The 17,671-nt window shown below is 39.0% G+C and overlaps 1 protein-coding gene and 1 pseudogene across 1 annotated transcript; both read right to left on the bottom strand.

Annotated features, from left to right (window-relative positions):
- Window positions 1-1,775: 1,775 nt before the first annotated feature.
- LOC124973268 (PRELI domain containing protein 3B-like) lies at window positions 1,776-7,291 on the bottom strand (annotated as a pseudogene).
- Window positions 7,292-16,059: 8,768 nt separating this feature from the next.
- LOC124973289 (probable G-protein coupled receptor 160) lies at window positions 16,060-17,076 on the bottom strand. Its single transcript, XM_047537301.1, is given in 1 exon segment — window positions 16,060-17,076. A coding segment is annotated over 1 exon segment (1,017 nt).
- Window positions 17,077-17,671: the final 595 nt, after the last annotated feature.

Here is a 17,671-nt window from a genome sequence, read left to right as displayed (position 1 = left end):
AAGGGTAATAAAAGAGAAAATTAAAACTATAGTGGGATTCTCTAGTTAGAATGGTGTAATGTATCTCATAAAAGGTATGTGGAGATATTATAAGAAAGTAAAATCAATATGTTCCTGTATACAATATTTAAGGTTAAAACATTCAGTTAAGAAATTTTGTAGAACCACAATTATTGAATAATATTTGTGCCAAATAATGATATTGATCAATATCTTTAAGAACTATCAGAAAGCTGTGTCAGAAATGTCTCTTCTGCACTATATATTGCTCAGTGATACCCCTTTCCATATACCAATACTGATCTTATTTGTATAGTTCAAAAATTCTAAGACTATTTCAATACCTAAATTTTTATATGTGTGTGTGTGTGTGTGTGTGTGTATAAATTATATATATACTTTTTTTTTGGCATGCTAAGGACTGAACCCAGGGCCTTGTGCTTCACAGGTAAGTACTCTACAAACTGAGCTTTATCCCCAGCCCTATATTTTTAAATAAAATACATTTTTTGAATTGTTTTTCACATCACAACCACTCTGGAAAAATAAATAAGGATATCCCATAATTAAAACCTGCAGTGGACAGATTGAGACAAACATCATTACCCTATGTACATGTATGATTACACAAACGGTATGAGTCTATTTCATGTACAACCAGAGAAATAAGTTTTACCCCATTTGTTTATAATGAATCAAAAAAAAAAAAAAAAACCCTGTAGTGAACTTCAGTCAGTGGTTAATTTGGGCCACTCCACACCCTCCAGTATTCATTTTTTCTCCCCAAATGCCCCCACAATTTCACAATGAAACCATATAATGTAAAACTTTAAGTACTTGGGATTTATGGTTCACATGAAGACATTATCTGAGCAATTTTAAATGATGTAAGGCTCTCCATGTAAAAAAGATATTTTGTAGTCACAATCACCTCAATAAGTATTTGTATTCAAATAACCTGATATATCATGCCTTAGCAATTTCAAAACCATTATTTCGACAATTGCCATTTATAAGTCAGGCAAATGTGAAATGCTAAAAGAGCTGAAAAGCTGTTCTGTTTCAGTGTTCTAAGAGTGCTAAAAAACTCAGTGAATTTTTTTTTTTTTTAGTTAACATAACCAGCCCAGAGTACTTCATGCTAAATCAAACTGAAAGAAGGTAATACCTTTATTAAGATACAAAACTTTGGCAAGGCAATTCAGTACTCTTTAATACAATAACATATTATTTATGTTGGAGTCATATTTTAGACTTAGTAATAATTTTCACTCCAAAATTATCATTAAGTACCATATCAAAACAATGGTTTCTGGGAGAGCAGGTTATTTTATACAGTTTAATGTATTTTAAACTATATAATTTCTCCTTTTAGAGTGAGTTCCCTCATGCATGCTGTTCTATTCTGTATTACCAAAGTGATCTTGCTTTTTTCTGAGGTTGGTCCAGAGTCAGGTACAGTTCCAAAATCTGAAAAGTGTTAAAATTATATTTTATGGTGAGTCAATGCCAATACCAATTTTCCCAAATGTTCTTTTAAAAAATTATTAAATTTTTACATAAATACTAGAATTTTAGAAATTAGTCATTTCAAGCTCACTAACCTCAGATGATTCATTGGATTTTAGAAGCCTTGTATCTTTGGATATAAAGTCATACAGCCTTACTCCAGATTATTTTTAAAATTCTACCTAAAATATTGTTGTAGTTTTTAATGACAAAAAAATATGTTGTGTGCTTGGAGAGACCAAGGGACCTGATATATTCTGACTTTTTCATTTCTCTACAAATGCTGCCACCACCATCAGTATTCTTATGCTTCTTCTTGCCAAAGCTGTCAACTATTTGATCTCAGCATTTAATTTATATATTACCCATTCCATTGCTTCTTAGACTTTACCAGCATTGGAAGATATCATGCTTGCCATCAACCCTTCCAGGTAACTGCTAAGGCTGACTCCCTGCACAGAGATGATGGCTTCCTGAATCACAACTGTCCTTTCAGCATATTAAGGATGTAATTTTTATGTAAGTCTCTCATCCCCTGAAATACTTGTAAAGGAATATTAGTAGTTTTAAGTTCCATTATTTTCTCTACAGGATCAGCTACAGAATATTCTTACAGTTGTTTCGATTCTTGCTGCACCAATAAGAGACTTCAGGGAAGGAAGGAATTCCCCACTGTATGCTGAGAAGCCTGTGACTGAACAGCTTTCCAGAGGGATCTATATGTCCAACATATCAACTCCAACTACATTGAAGTTCATAGGGTTTGGACATTTCTGCATTGCAGCTGTTATAATTTTTTCCTATGGTTGTTTGAATACATGCTCCAAGGTCCTGAGTTTCCTTGTACAGACAGTCCAAGCCCTGCACCAGCTCTGCTGGGGGACAGTGAGTCACCCAGGCACTGTCCCACCCAACCTGCACCCAGTGGGCCATATAGTGTGCAGAAGCCATCAGGCCCCAAGAGAGAATATCCCAAAGTGAGATCCCTTAAATGTTTGTATTTTCCTAGTTAAAGGTTTCCTAATATGTTGTGTTTATATAAATATTTAATACTTCATTAACTATAGTTTTATGTTTCTAAATACAAAAATTTTTAACATTGATCAGTACTGTATATGCTTGTAATAAAACTTTTAAGCATAACTTATTATAAAAGGAAAAGTACCAGATTATTCATTATTTATATCTAGGGAGTTTTGAGGCTGAGTTCAGTAAGTTGTCATTACACAATAAGTACAGAAGATACTCAACTGGTTTACCACTGAAAGACCTACCAGCAAACTTTGTATTAGGTAGGTATATAGATCTGTTATTTCTATTCTTACCATTCTTGCTGTAATGCACTACATTTAAAGCATTGGAAAACTCTAATGCTTCTTATACAGTTTTTCCCTCCATCCCTCCCCCTGCCCTGCAATATGTTGTTCATATGGTTTCAATGCTGCACAAATATGCATTTTCTCATGCCTGTTTGCTTTGAATGATGTATGCTGATCGGTAGTAAGTTGTTACTTTTGTTATCTGTATACAGTTGCTTGCTGTAAATTAGCAGATCCTGAAATAGGTTTATTGCATGTCAAAAATAAAAGTATTTTATGTAAAAAAAAATATAATGGCAACTATCAAAGTTACTTCCTTGTAGACTAGCTAAAAAGCAGGTTTTTCTGTTTCTGTCATTATTTTTCTCCCTCTTCTAATTTATGTGGAATACTTGAACATTTTATACTTTTGGTACAACTGAATCTGATAATATCTGAAACTCATTATTCTTCTGTCCAGCACTGTGGTCCCAATCTAACATTTTTGATCTTATCCTTGGGAAATATTTAGCTAAACAGACAGCACTTATATATTTCACTCAGCAATGAACTCATACAGAAGAATGACTTATTCTATCCTCTCTAGGAAGCCATAGCTTTGCAGAGTATATAAGAAAACTGAGAATGACATCTACAGAACAATATAATTAGTGCTATAAAGCTTATCTGCAGGGAGCAGTGAGAGAACACCATAGAAGCAGTTAGCTCCTTGAGAATTGTCATGGAGAAAAGGGAGTCAAAAAACCAGTTTGATAGCAAAGAATGAAAATGTCTATACACATGCACAGGGAGATTGCTGGTAGAACTCCCTATCCCACATTTTTGAATGCTCCCTACATTATGAGAGAATAGGAAAGAAGAGTTCATAAACCAAACCCAGTTATTTTATTCAAGAGGATTAACTCATTAGGGTAAGATTCTCATATTCCAATTTTTTTCATTGTCTCCCACATGAGATTTTGGGAGACACCTCACATCTGAATCACAACAGTTTTACTAATTTACCTATCAATACTGTACAGAGGAACAGAGAAAGAACCTCAGCTCAATAGGGGGATGGACAAACAGGGGTGTTGAGGGTAACTTTTGAACTGGATTCCAGAATCAGATGGTACCATTCTGTGAGATGTTATGGGAAGCAGACACATATGCCTTTAACAAATGTTGGGGTAAATTTGGCAAAAGCTGAGGCTCACTCCTGCTTCAGTCACAAATAAAGATATTTACACTATTTGCCTCCTACTTAGGGGCTACAGAGACACAGAAAGACTTGGAATTTTATGTAAAAAGAAACATTATGATGCAGGCATGTCACCAATAGGCTCATCCTCTCACCGTGGAGTTATTTCAAGGTGAAGGACAGGCTAAAAGGGAATAACAGGGAAGACCATGTTAGTCTTTAAATTATTCTCAGATACCTCTGCTGACCTCTGGTGTTTGCTGTCACTGAAATGTCTCCAGGATAATCCACCATGATATTAAGATGGAGTCTCTCTTGACCAGGGTTTTATTTGGTAGCATTTGGTCAATAACTGTCTCAAAAGAGACATATAATAAAACTCCCTGCAAGTCCTGCTAATCCAGACTCTGTGAGCAGTAGCATACTCCTGAGCAGACCTCATGTAGTCACAGAGACATCTGTGCAAACTCCACTGCAGGTGAGAACTTAGTTGTCTGCCTCAGTTGTCAGTCAGGGCAGTGGTCACATCAACCGGACATTGGACATTTCTATGGACATTTTTAAGTATCAAAAATTGCAGGTGTCTGTGCTAGGTTATCTATTAGGCAGGGACCATGGATGTTACAAAACACATCATCATAAACAGGGAAGTGCCTCAACACAAAGAAGCATCTGGTCTCTCACATTAATCATGCTGAAGATCAGGAATCCTGGTATAGATCATCAATGCTAATCCGAAAGGCACTGGGTCTTTTCTTGTTTTTATTTTGTCCCCAGTGCTTCAAGAACAGTGATTGTTTTATAGGTGAGGAAGGGAGAAAAAGAAAAAAAGAAGGGGGAGAAGAAGACACATGGTATATTAAAACCTGGGGGCAAGGGAATTAATAATTTGGGCCTGATTCTTGTGCTACAGTCTCTCTGTCAATGAGTTTGGCCAGTCTACCAAAAGTTTTCTAGTCCAAATCCAGTTGTTGATGTGAAGACAGATGCCTTTCCTTGAATATTAGGCAAGATTCCTTGTAAGTAGTAACCCCCTATTGAGAAAGTAGTCTTACCTCCTCTATCCCAAGCATGCACAATGATCCATGGAGCACTTCACCTGCATGCACACACATACACACACACATACACACACACACACACACACACACACACACACACACACACACACATGCACACAAATTAACATGCAGAACCACTGGAATCCACTACCCATACTGGAACTCATGACCTGGGAATTTCTCGTGCCAACTGCAAAGAAAACCGATTGATTTCTTCTGATCCCGTACATTCAGAGTGGTCTGCATGGTGCTTCACTTCCTCTTCAAAGTTGCAATTAGAGAAAATATAAAATCCAGTGAGAAACAATATCTTGCAAATCCTGCTCACTGCCCTCTTCTCTCTGAGAAGTCTGTTCTTGTCCCAAGCATCCTGAACTCATTCCAGATTGGGGATAAAAGGACAGATTATTGATAAGTATCTGCATTCTCTGCTCTGCTGACCAAGTTTTATTTCAAATTGGAAAGTTCTCCATTAAATAAAAGACTCCTCATGCTCTGTAGTCACTCAGGAGTCTGGAGTCTGAAGCATGTGATCTGAAAGACCAAAAACACAGGTCCTGGACTAGAGGCACCAGAGAGCCGGCTTGCTAGAAGCCCTTGCAGAGTTACACGTTCTTCCTTTCTGGGAATGGAAACTACTTCCATTAACTTTGCCATTTATTTTTGGTACACTATATCCTTGACATTGGGACTTTTCTGACCCTGAAGGGCATGCCCTCCTATGCTGTTTTGTATGGGTGTGTGTGTGTGTGTGTATGTGTGTGTGTGTGTGTGTGTGTGTGTGTGTGTGTGTGTGCATGCCCATTGGGGGTGGTTATTCATATTGAATTCAGGAGCATTCTACAGCTCACCCACAACTGAACTAGATCCCTAGACCCTTTTTAAATTTTATTTTAAGGCAGGATCTCACAAAATGGCCCAGACTGGCCTTCAGCCTCAGTTCCTTGAGTCACTTGTATCACAGACATATGCCACTGCACCCAGGACATGCCTTCCTGGAGATACCTAATACCTAGAGAGTCAGCCATCTCTCCAGCATGTTTTCCTTACACAAACCAATCCAGTTCCCACACCACCAATTCTTTCCCTATTGATCTTCCATCCTCTTGTGCCACTATTTGATTGCCTTAATTATACCAGGCCCAGGTCCCAGAGAACAAGGGATGGTCCTTGTCTACTAAAGTCCACTGAAATTATTGAAGCATACTAATCCTAAACCGGCTTTTGCTGCCTCCTCTTTTCCTGAACAAATAACAAAAAGTCTCTTTCCCAAGTTCTCCCTCACCTTCTACACTCTCTGCATCCTGACCAACTCTGGTGCTTCCCGTATTGCCTGGCACAACTGTTTATGAAAACTGTAGAAGCCTTTGAGAATCAAATCTGTTTCTGTGAGTCTTACCATACCAAATTAAAACAAACTTAAGTTACCCTTACAACATTGCCAAACTTGCAAAGCTTCTCAAAAGAGCCAGAACAATTGCATCCATAACCCGAGCCTTTGGGCCTTGGTCATGGGAGCCCACCCAGTCCTCTGTATTCTGGTAGGCCTTCCCCATCTTTGTGCTGAGGAATAGGAATGGCTGCAAGAGATGGGAGGGGAGAAAGTTCTCTATATCTGGAAAATGGGAATTGTGAAAGCACTGTTTCTATTGCACATAATTTCTTTGATCATGGCTGCAAACTTGGGTCACAAGAGGGACAGGAGCAGACAAAAGCCCACAATAGTCTGTAGTAGAGCTAGACTTGGACTGGTGTTTCAAATACTAGTTTTCTTTCCATTTCCTCAGTTACCTTCCCAATGAACACTTTAAAGCATCATAAAGGGTAGGTCATTTTCTTTCCTGGGTGTTCTTACAATCAGATTAGACTTCCCAATGAGAAGAAAATGGCCTGTCATGACTTTATGACCTCTCCTACTCATTGGTATTATCAGGGCCTGTGACCAGAGCTCTGCCACCCCCAGGACTAAGAACTATGCAACATGGTCAGCCTAATGTGCTTGGGGACTAGGACCTGTAAAATTCTAAAGAATTTTTCTGCTGCAGTATCAAGGACATTGCTCCCTCCATTCAATGCCCCTGGCTGCACATCACTTCCTGGACACGACAGTAAAATCGTCCTCAGCATACTGACAATTTAGGGACTCTGATGGGGCTCAGAGAAGCCAGAAGTCTGACTGCAGAGTGCCCTTCATTTTTTGCAGGAAAGTGCACTCACACCATCTAGTCGTCTCAAGGGGAAACTGCAGGGATCTGCACACCATGACCCAGGATCTTCCATACAGGAAAAACATGGTCCTCTCAATTGTAGTCCTCCCAATCATGATCACGGTGCAGTGACATGGTTTTTAGAGCTTCTTAAACAACAGATTAGCTAATGCTTCCATCTGTGGAAGAGAAGTAAACATCAAAATATTTACAGGGTTTTGACTATTAACCTTGGGTGTGGTTGTGGATTTTAAAGGGGACACTGCAACAGGATTCTCTGGACACCTGGGTGCTAGGGAACAGCTTGTGCAGCCTTTTCTATCTCAGAGTCTGTCTACCTCGGCTGAAACTGACTAACACTGGAAGCCTGTCTGCCTGCAGTGTCAGTCAGTGAGATCATCATAAAAAGGGCTTTTTTCAAAGTGGTGAAAAAGATTGTGTTCTTGGAGGAAAGAGCAAAGCAGGTGGTCAACTGCAACTGTGTACCTGGAGAGATCATGAAACTTAGGATCCCTGCATCTGATAGTGTAGGTCTGGGGTGTGGCTTGAGAATCTGCATTGCTATCAAGTTCTCTGGTGAAACTCAGTTGTTCTGGGACCCACTCTTAGAAACCCATTCAACCATAGTATAACTTAGAACTATTTCTTCTTAAATGATAGGGGACAGACAGATGTGAGCACATGAATTTTAGAGAATAATTTTATAAAGTGGGCCCACTGTGCTGATTCCCACTTGCTTTCTTTTTCAAGAAGCAATTTACCTGAAACCCTGACAGGCCTAAGTGGACAGGATATGTCATATTCCTCAGGAAACTACCAGTTTTCTGCAGGAGAAATATAGTCCTGATATAATGTTGATAAGGAAGGGAGATTTTAGTGACCCTTTCCACAGGCCACATGCCAAAACTCAATGCGATAAAGAAAATTCCTTCTAATCATATAATCTGTAAGAATTTTTGGTTAAGAATTCAATGAGAAACCATCAGCATGGTTGAAAGTCACCTAGGATTCTTGTGGCAATGGGGACTTGACAGTCTGAAATCATTAAACTGTCACTCAAATATCAAGATGTGGACATTGTTTGGACTATTGGGAAACTTCTCTAGGACTCTCTAATGAAACTAGAGTGCAGAAGATGCACACAGTCTCTCTCATTTCTGAGAGGACTCACCCTCTTCCCCCAGAGTGTTCTTTTCCCTTGTCCTATCCCTTCAATAAACCCATTTCTATTACTCTGAGTGACATTTCTGAAGTCTTTCTGACTTGATCACAAGAATTAGGGTTTGAAGAGGAGTCATTTCACTGTCTCAATTTCCCAGAAGTCACCAGTTCTGTAACATTAAACATTTGAAGATTCTCATGATCTGCATTGATCTTACTCCAGATACACTGTCAAGATTTCAGGGACCTCAGTCTACAGCTCTTTCAGGAAGAGTCAAAGGTAGAAAGTGTAAGAATAGAGGTAAACACTAGGAGTGTCTTTGCCCTTCTCACACTCTAGCAGATAGGTTAACCAGGAGATAAATTTGGACCCATTTCTGAGCATCAAGTGCCCTTGTTTCCCACTGCACCATGCAAATGGTCAATGATGCCAGGATTCTCATTATTCATATTCCCTGAACCAGGTTTTAGGTGACTCTACAAGATATACATAATTTTTCACTACTTTTTTGCAAAGATTTACATGTGATGCTTTTTATGCTAGAGATTTACCAGTACAAAGGGGAAGCCTCTGCACTGTACAACAAGCATGATTTCATACAATGATCATTTCCTGCCTGCAGTCTCCAGCACATAGGTTCTGACCAATGCTGGGTCCAATAAGAAAATGCATTTAGCCAATTAAAGGTGAGCAGGGCTCTGAGCTCCTCCCTTTCTTCCTGTTTGGCCCAATCAAACTGCAACTACATTTGACCAATCAGAAGTGATTGTTGCTCTGACACCCCACCAACCGGAATCCACAGGGCTATACCTGTTTTATTTACTCAAGAAATATGCCTCAGTTGATGTGGTTCTTAATATGCACTGTAGATCTAGTGAAAAATGATTTCCTTAAAATAGAAACCCAAATAAATACAATTTTCTCATACTAGACAAAGGGGCCAAAGATATGCAATGGAGAAAAGATAGCCTCTTCAACAAATGGTGCTGGGAAAATTGGAAATCCATATGCAACAGAATGAAACTATACCCATATATCTCACCATGCACATAACTAAACTCAAAATGGATTAAGGATATTGGAATCAGACCAGAGACCTTGCATCTTATAGAAGAAAAAGTAGGTCCAGAGCTTCAACATGTCGGCCCAGGACCATACTTCTTCAACAGGACTCCCATAGCACAAGAAAAAAAAGCAAGAATTAATAACTGGGATAGATTCAAACTAAAAAGCTTTCTCTCAGCAAAGGAAACTATCAGCAATGCGAACAAAGAGCCTACAGAGTGGGAGAAAATCTTTGCCAATCATACTTCAGATAGAGCACTAATCTCCAGAATCTATAAAAAACTCAAAAAACTCTACACCAAGAATGCAAGTAATCCAATCAACAAATGGGCTAAGGAAATGAATAGACACTTCTCAGAAGAAGATCTACAAGCAATCAACAAACATATGGGAAAATGTTCAACATCTGTAGTAATAAGAGAAATACAAATCAAAACCACCCTAAGATTCCATCTCACCCCAATTAGAATGGAAATTATCAAGAATACAAGCAACAACAGGTGTTGGTGAGGATGTGGTGAGAAAGGTGCACTCATACATTGCTGGTGGGGCTGCAAATTAGTGCAGCCACTCTGGAAAGCAGTATGGAGACTCCTTAGAAAACTTGGAATGGAACCACCATTTGACCCGGCTATCCCACTCCTTGGCCTATACCCAAAGGACTTAAAATCAGCATATTACAGAGATACAGCCACATCAATGTTCATAGCTGCTCAGTTCAGAATAGCCAGATTGTGGAACCAACCTAGATGTCCTTCAATTGATGAATGGATAAAGAAACTGTGGTATATATATACAATGGAATATTACTCTGCCATAAAGAATGATAAAATTATGGCATTTGCAGGCAAATGGATGAAACTGGAGAATAGCATGCTAAGTGAGATAAGCCAATCTCAAAAACCCAAAGGATGAATGATATCACTAATAAGTGGATGAGGACACATAATGGGGGGTGGGAAGAGTTAGTGTTAGGGTTAGAGTTAGGTTTAGGGAGGAGGGCAAGAATGGAGGAAGGAAGGACTGTATAGAGGGAAAAGAGAGGTGGGAGTGGTGGGGGGGAAGGGAAAAAATGGCAGAATGAATCAAACAACATTACCCTATGTAAATTTTGATTACACAAATGGTATGCCTTTATGCCATGTACAAATAGAGAAACCACATGTATCCCATTTGTGTACAATAAGAAAAAAAAATAGAAAGCAATTTTTGGTTTCAAATGTATGCTCACTGACAAAAATGTTATTTATAATACAGAAAAAAGCAAGCAATTTCAGATTTGACAGTAGGCAGAGTGCCTACATTGTATGGAAATGTTTTATTTTGAAATCCTAAGAAAAATATATAAATACATTCTGTCCTGGATTATATTCATCCACAAACCAGCCCAGTATCAAAATGTAACTGTTAACCTTCTTTGAATAGGAAGTGATCCATGAAGGCAGACACATGTCTCTGGGACTGTCTAAAGTCATGCTTCAACATGTGGCCAGTATTAGGACATTCTCAAATCTTGTATGGACTTAAATGTTTTTTGTCACATTTTTTTATTGGTGCATATAGTTGTGAGACCAGGGCAAAGAGCAAATAGCTGATTACCAAAGAAAGGGAAATGGGTACATATCAGTCACCATCAATTGATTGCTGATAGCTCCTGGGGGAGAGGAAGGATCACATCTTCCAATAAAAGCAATCACCACCTTGTTTGCTCTCTTCCTGCCCTTTTGGTCATCTTTGGCCACAGAGGCAAGATAAGAGGAGGAGGGGACATGAGAGAAAAGGAAATTTAGAATTTATAAAGGGAAAATTCACCCCCACTCCTTTGGGCATGAGCACTGGACTCCTTTCCAGATATCTCTCTCTCTCTCTCTCTCTCTCTCTCTCTCTCTCTCTCTCTCTCTCTCTCTCTCTCTCTCTCTCTCTCTCTTTATTCTATTCATTAAATGAAACTTTTTTCTTCCCTTGGCACTTCTTGGGTGTTTAATCTTCAATGGAGGAGGAAAAAGAACCCAATCCTGATTTTTAAGACTGGTTTCAGTTGTACATAATGCTAGAATTTGTTGTTACATATTTGTACATGCACAAATATAACAATATTATTTAGCTAATATCAATCCCCAGCACTTCCCTCCTCCCTCCCTACATCTCGCCCCTTTGTCACTTTTCTCTACTGATCTTCCTTTGATTTTTAGAAGATTTACCACCTGCTTTGTTTTCTTTTTTTTCTCTCTAGCTTACATATATAACATATAACCCTTAACCTTCTGGGTTTGACTTATTTCCATTAACATGATGGTCTCTAGTTCCATCTATTTTTTTTTTTTGCAAAGATTTAAGTTCGGTTTTCTTTATGGATGTGTAAAACTATATTGTGTGTGTGTGTGTGTGTATATATATATATAGATATATATATAGATATTCATACCACATTTTCTGTATCCATTCATCTATTGATGGACAATAGACTGGTTTTATATTTTAGCTATTGTGAACTGTGTTGCTATAAACATGGGTATATGTGTTTGTTCCACTGTAGCATGATGACTTCAATTCTTCAGGTTAAATAGTGAAGAGCAGTACTGCTGGGGCATATGGTAGTTTCACACCCAGTCTTTTGAGGAGCATCCATATTATTTCCATAGTGGTTGCATTAACTTACTTTCCTCCCAACTGTATGAAAGTTTTTCTTTTTCTCCACATTCTCTCAAGTATTTATTATTTTTATTCTTGATGACTGCCATTCTGACTTGTGTGAAGTAAAATCTCAATATAATTTTGATTTTCCTTTCCCTAATTGGTAAAAATGTTTAACAATTTTTCATATATTTCTTGGTCATTTGCATTTCTTCTTTTGAGAAGTGTCCATTTGGTTTATTTCCACATTTATTAATTGGGTTATTTGATTGTTTTGGAGATTTAATCTTCCATTCTTCCATGATATCATTCTCTTTTTCCCTCCATTACTACAAAAGGAAATTCAGAAAAATAATAGGTCTGTCTATACTCTTGGTTTCAAGTGACAGAAAAACAACTCTAACATAGGCAAAGGTAGTGTGTATGTGTAGGGGGGGTTGTGTTCTTTTACAAGTAAAAACCCTGTGGGTAGCTCTGACTGCAGGCACAGCAGGTTTCAGTGATCCAATGTCTTTTCCTCTCTCAGTTCCCATTCCATTTTATGGCCTCCCCTGTAGACAATAGATGACAATAAGCTTTCCATGCTTACTTCTTACTAGTCATTTGTAGGCCTCTTAATCTGTCTGGGCCAACTCAAGCCAATTTGGTAGGATAAGTGTCTCCTTGTTCAGGGGTCTTCTGTGCTGTGACTTCTTAGGCCTCGTCACCTGCCCCACTCACCCCACATGGGGTGAAATGCAGGGGGAGAGCCCAGATAAAACCAGGAGCTACTTCTGGAAGAAGAGAAAACAAATATTGTAGAAAGATAACACCCTCTGGCCAGACTTCCCCCTGATTTGCAGGGGAACAACTGTCTACTTCATAAAGCTGTGAAGTCTCTGTCTTTGTCAGCTCATGGCACTGTTCAAGAACCCAGAGACCAGAAAATCCCCACTTCATTGATGAGGAGTCCAGGGCTCAGAGAAAGTAAATCTTCCTTCCTTAAGGCCACTGACCTTCAAAGTGGTAGAGCCAGAGTATGAAGCCAAATCCAGTCTCCAAAGTGTGTTTTGAATCAATATTGGCCTCCCAGATCATTGCTAGTCTCCCTCAGGTACAAGAAGATTATTGTAGATCTAGAGGAGGAAGAGGGAAAGCAGGAAGGATGAAAGTTCCTGACAGCACCTCACAGAGACCCTGAACCAATCAGTCTGTTGCTGAGTTTGGTAAGATTCCTGCCTATTCATGTCTTCTACAGGTTTCCATACCTATTATTTCCATGTCAACTTTGCAATATTGGCACTTGTATTATTTTTGTTTACTTATTTTTCTTTAACTCATCTTGCCTGTTATACTTATAAAAATATATTTAAAATCACAACTGTCAATGGCAATTGTCAATCAAAATGAGTACTACTTGCCTCAAATAAAAATTCATTTCAAAATTCCATAGAAATACTAAATAAAATGCTCACCAACTGTTCACCATTTAAAATCACCCCATATGTGAGGCAGGATCTTCAGGCTCAGTTTGGAGAATTACATCTAGCAAGTCACACCAGAAAACACATGACTCTATGCTCCTCTGTCACAAATAACTTTCCAGTCATGCCTGCAGTGTCCCTTGCACTGTAAGAGAAAGGTGAGGGAAGTCACAACTCCTCAAGAGGTGGTCAGGATTTTCTACCCCAAACATGACCTCATTGCCAGGCTCCTAGTTCTGACCACTGCATCCTTAGTTTCTGACCACATACCCTTGCAGACATATGATATTCAGAGACTGTGGTGCCTTCTAGCACCATTTTGCCTAACAATTCAGTCATATCATAACTTCTAATTTACATGTTTTATGATTATTACTGTTTAAGTGCTCTCTGAAGAAGAAGTCAGGTTTTAACAGTGTCCCCAGGAAGCCAGGCAGTTCTAGACTAAGCACAGTCACATCTTGAACCACTCTCCTTCTGTCCAGGTGCTGTTGAAATGTCTGCCAGAGATCAATCTCCATGGGAAGGCAGAGGAGCCACCAACTCCAAAAGGAAGAAGGGCCTTTGAGAGCATGAGGGAGAAGATGCTCACTGTACAGAGAAGAAAATCAGTTCTGAGAGCCCTTGTCTCCTTATCTTGCACAATTTCTGGATCAATGTCCCCTGACTCCTAGCACAAGTTTCCAACTCAAATTACATTAAGTTCATAGTTCCAAGGACAAACTTCTCATCTAGAATAATCTAGCTTCTGTCATACAACCATGTAGTCACAATGACATTCTCTCACCTGGGAGATAAACCACATGGCCTGATAGACTAATGATTCTTTAGAAATAGAAATCATCTAAACAGTTCTACTCCATCCAGCTCTCATCCAGAAGACTTCAAGACTTTCCATCCTGTCAATAGGGAACCTCAAACCATATGCTGCATATAGATTAAATTTCATCATTTTCAGAAAGCAATATGGAGTCACTGTATCTTAGAGGAGACAGAGTAGTGGCCTGAGCCCTTTACTCTCACAGGTGGCTGCTTTGCTCCCTGCTTCTCAGTCCTGTTCCTCAACTGAGCTTCAGTCTGGCCACCTCTGGTACCTCTTCAAATGCTAGTGGGGGTGGGCAGGAGGGGGTACTACTTCTCAGCTGCCCAGATTCAGCACAACTACAACACAAGGAGGGCTGAGTAGGCATGAGAGACACAGGGAGGCTGGGGGGACAGAGGTACAAACAATTCAAGAGCAGAGTTTGCACTAAGGAAACAGGATTCCAAAGAAGGCCTGTCTTATGGGATAACAATGGGAGGGAATAGAAATCCTTCCCCAATAAAAAATACTTTTTCTACCATCACTCTTTGGTTTTACTCCTTTGGTTAAGGTCTTCATATTTTACAGATTATTTTAATGATAGCTGAAAACTAGAAGGAACCCAAACATTGAAAAGAACAATATGTCTGGATATGGCTGTTCTGCAAACTTTCATGCAGTCTTATGAATAATTGCCTAAAAATATGGATGGTTAAAGGATTCAGGTAATGTTCAAATGTAAAACAGTAATTGCATGTATAATGAAATTAATATTGTGCTACCTGATGCTGTATTTCTTGAGTAAAATGTCTGACGTATATACAAGTGTGGTGGTACTAGTGAGCTTGTGGGACAGTGTGTAGACATATAGAAAGATATGATCAAGTTATATTCCCTGTCTCCACTCAGAGACTCATAGGAGGTGCCACCCAAGAAGAAAGTCATTGAATTTTGCAGAATTCAGGTCATTGTGAGGGTTTATTTTAGTAAATATTTAGACTTGAAATTGACATTCAAATCGAACTGAATGTGTCAATCCTGTTTGGGCATTGAGTCCTGGCCCTGACCTCATTAAGTTTACAATCCAGGTTGAATATTCACAAGTGAACACTTTGCTTCTGGCTCCCCTAGCATTGTAATGGAACTCAGGGTCACCAGACCATACTGCCAGCAACTGCTATAGTTCCCTGTGTCTCTTTCTGTCTTTCTCCTTCCTGCCTGCCCCACCCCACTCAGCAGGACCCACATGCTTTTTTTTTTAATTTGATAGTGTTTATTAAAGTTCACATCTTAAAGTTGGCAATGAAATCTCAGATTTACACATAACATTTTGCATCTGCATTTTGGGGGCAATACAAACATCAGTATGGCCAAACATTAACTTATTTAACTTTCATATTAATAGCAAATCAATATTTATAGTATTCCTGAACATACTTTAAAAACTTCTTGGCATTATTTTGTTTTTAAAAGAAAACACTACTTAATAAATATTGCAGCCCTAAAAGATATGCCAAAAAGTTATAAAAAGTTAAGAGGAAAAAGAGCTTCAGTTCATTTAGTTTTTTTGGTATATCCTAAGTTGTCATTCTTACTATAGTACAATTCTGATTCTTGTTGTAGCTGTTTTAATTAGTTTTGACATTAAAACAAATTATTAACAAATTATTATTGATATAGGCTTTTCAATTTGCTCAAGATTATGAATTGTAAGTGGAATGAAGCAGCATTTCCAGTTGATGAATGGATCCGCAGGTAGTGAGATCTCTCTTAAGTAAAGCTTGTGACAATTAAACCAATAAATTGTAGCAATGAGAAAACTGTTGACAAAGTACAACCAGGGAATGTTCATCTCAATATATGCTGGAATCTGTACTTCAAGTAAAAGGATGACTTCCTGAAGTAGTACAAATTGTAACCAAGTACCAAGAAAACAGACAACAAGCTTGGACAAGAGTATTTTTTTTAAGCTCACAGTGTAGCTAGAGTGGGATGAAAAAGGAAAATATGGTATAGTTTCATTCTTATAGGATATTATCCTAAGAGCCTGGATCAAGGTAATAACTTCTGACCAAGAGGTTATAAAAGCCACAAGTAAAATCAGCATCATGGAGAGTGACAGCCAGTAACTCTGGATGCTGACATAGAAAGGACACTGGTAAGAATAAACATTCTGTGCCTTCAGGATTTGGTAGATAGCTGGATCCCCCAAAACATAAACAAGGACTGAGATCCAAATTAAAATGACAGCAAAGAAATAAAATAACTTTGGACACTTAGATGACAGCTTGTTAGTTTTAGGGAAATTCAGGCAATAATCTATACAAGCTATCAAGAAAACCGGGTAATGCAAAAAGCCATAAGTAAAGGAAATAATTCGAGTAAATAGGCAAATGTGATATTTAGTAAACCTAATGCCTAAAAGAATAAAATCTGTGAAATAGGATATAATGCTAATGTTCACCAAAAGTAGAAGATCCACAAATGTTAGTGAAATTCAAAAATATTCCATAAAATTCTGATAGGTGTTTTTTCTTCTCATTCCTAGTGTGAGGATATTCAATAATATTTTCCCAAGTATGATCAAATATAACACACAATTAACATCTAGAGGCTGGTGTGGCTGGTGTAACTGGTACTGAAAAGAACAGTTCTCTGGAGAAAGAGCTGTCATAGTTTTAATTTCAAGAAGACCCGCTGGAAGAAAGCACGGCTGCAATTTATTTTCCATCCTCTCCTGGGGGTCTTCTTGACTGATGGTCTTCCTAGTTTATGTTACTATTGGTTCCTTGAATTCATTGTGCTATACCAATATGTGAGTTATGTGAGTTAGCCCCGAGCGTTTTGCACAAGTGGGGGGCCGAAGCAAGAGTGTTTCCTTCCTCTGAGGCGGGATCCGCCTGGTCGCTTCCCGAATGGCCCTGCCTGCCGCCATCTCCCGAGACCACCCGCAGCTTGCGGCTCCAGGTCAGCGTCTGGCGCCCGGAGTCCTGGCCCACAAGCGGTGAGCTGGTGACCCAGGCACCTGCCGTGCCTGGCCCCAGGTGACAGCAGGACCCACATGTTGATGTACTGTTTATTAACACTAGAATAAAATTAGAGGCCTTGTCTCCTTACTGTCATTGCTTCTTGTTGGTGCTGCTACTTGCACTGGCCAGAAAATCCTAGGACAGATTGGGCCATGTCTTCCTTGGCTGAGAGTCTATGCCAGCCTTCATCACAGCACCTGGTCCAATGTGTTTGAAAGGGATGACTGCATAAGACAAGTG

Source organism: Sciurus carolinensis, assembly GCF_902686445.1.
Source record: "Sciurus carolinensis chromosome 14 unlocalized genomic scaffold, mSciCar1.2 scaffold_115_arrow_ctg1, whole genome shotgun sequence".
Lineage (NCBI taxonomy): Eukaryota > Metazoa > Chordata > Mammalia > Rodentia > Sciuridae > Sciurus > Sciurus carolinensis.
This window is presented reverse-complemented; position numbering and strand designations above follow the sequence as displayed.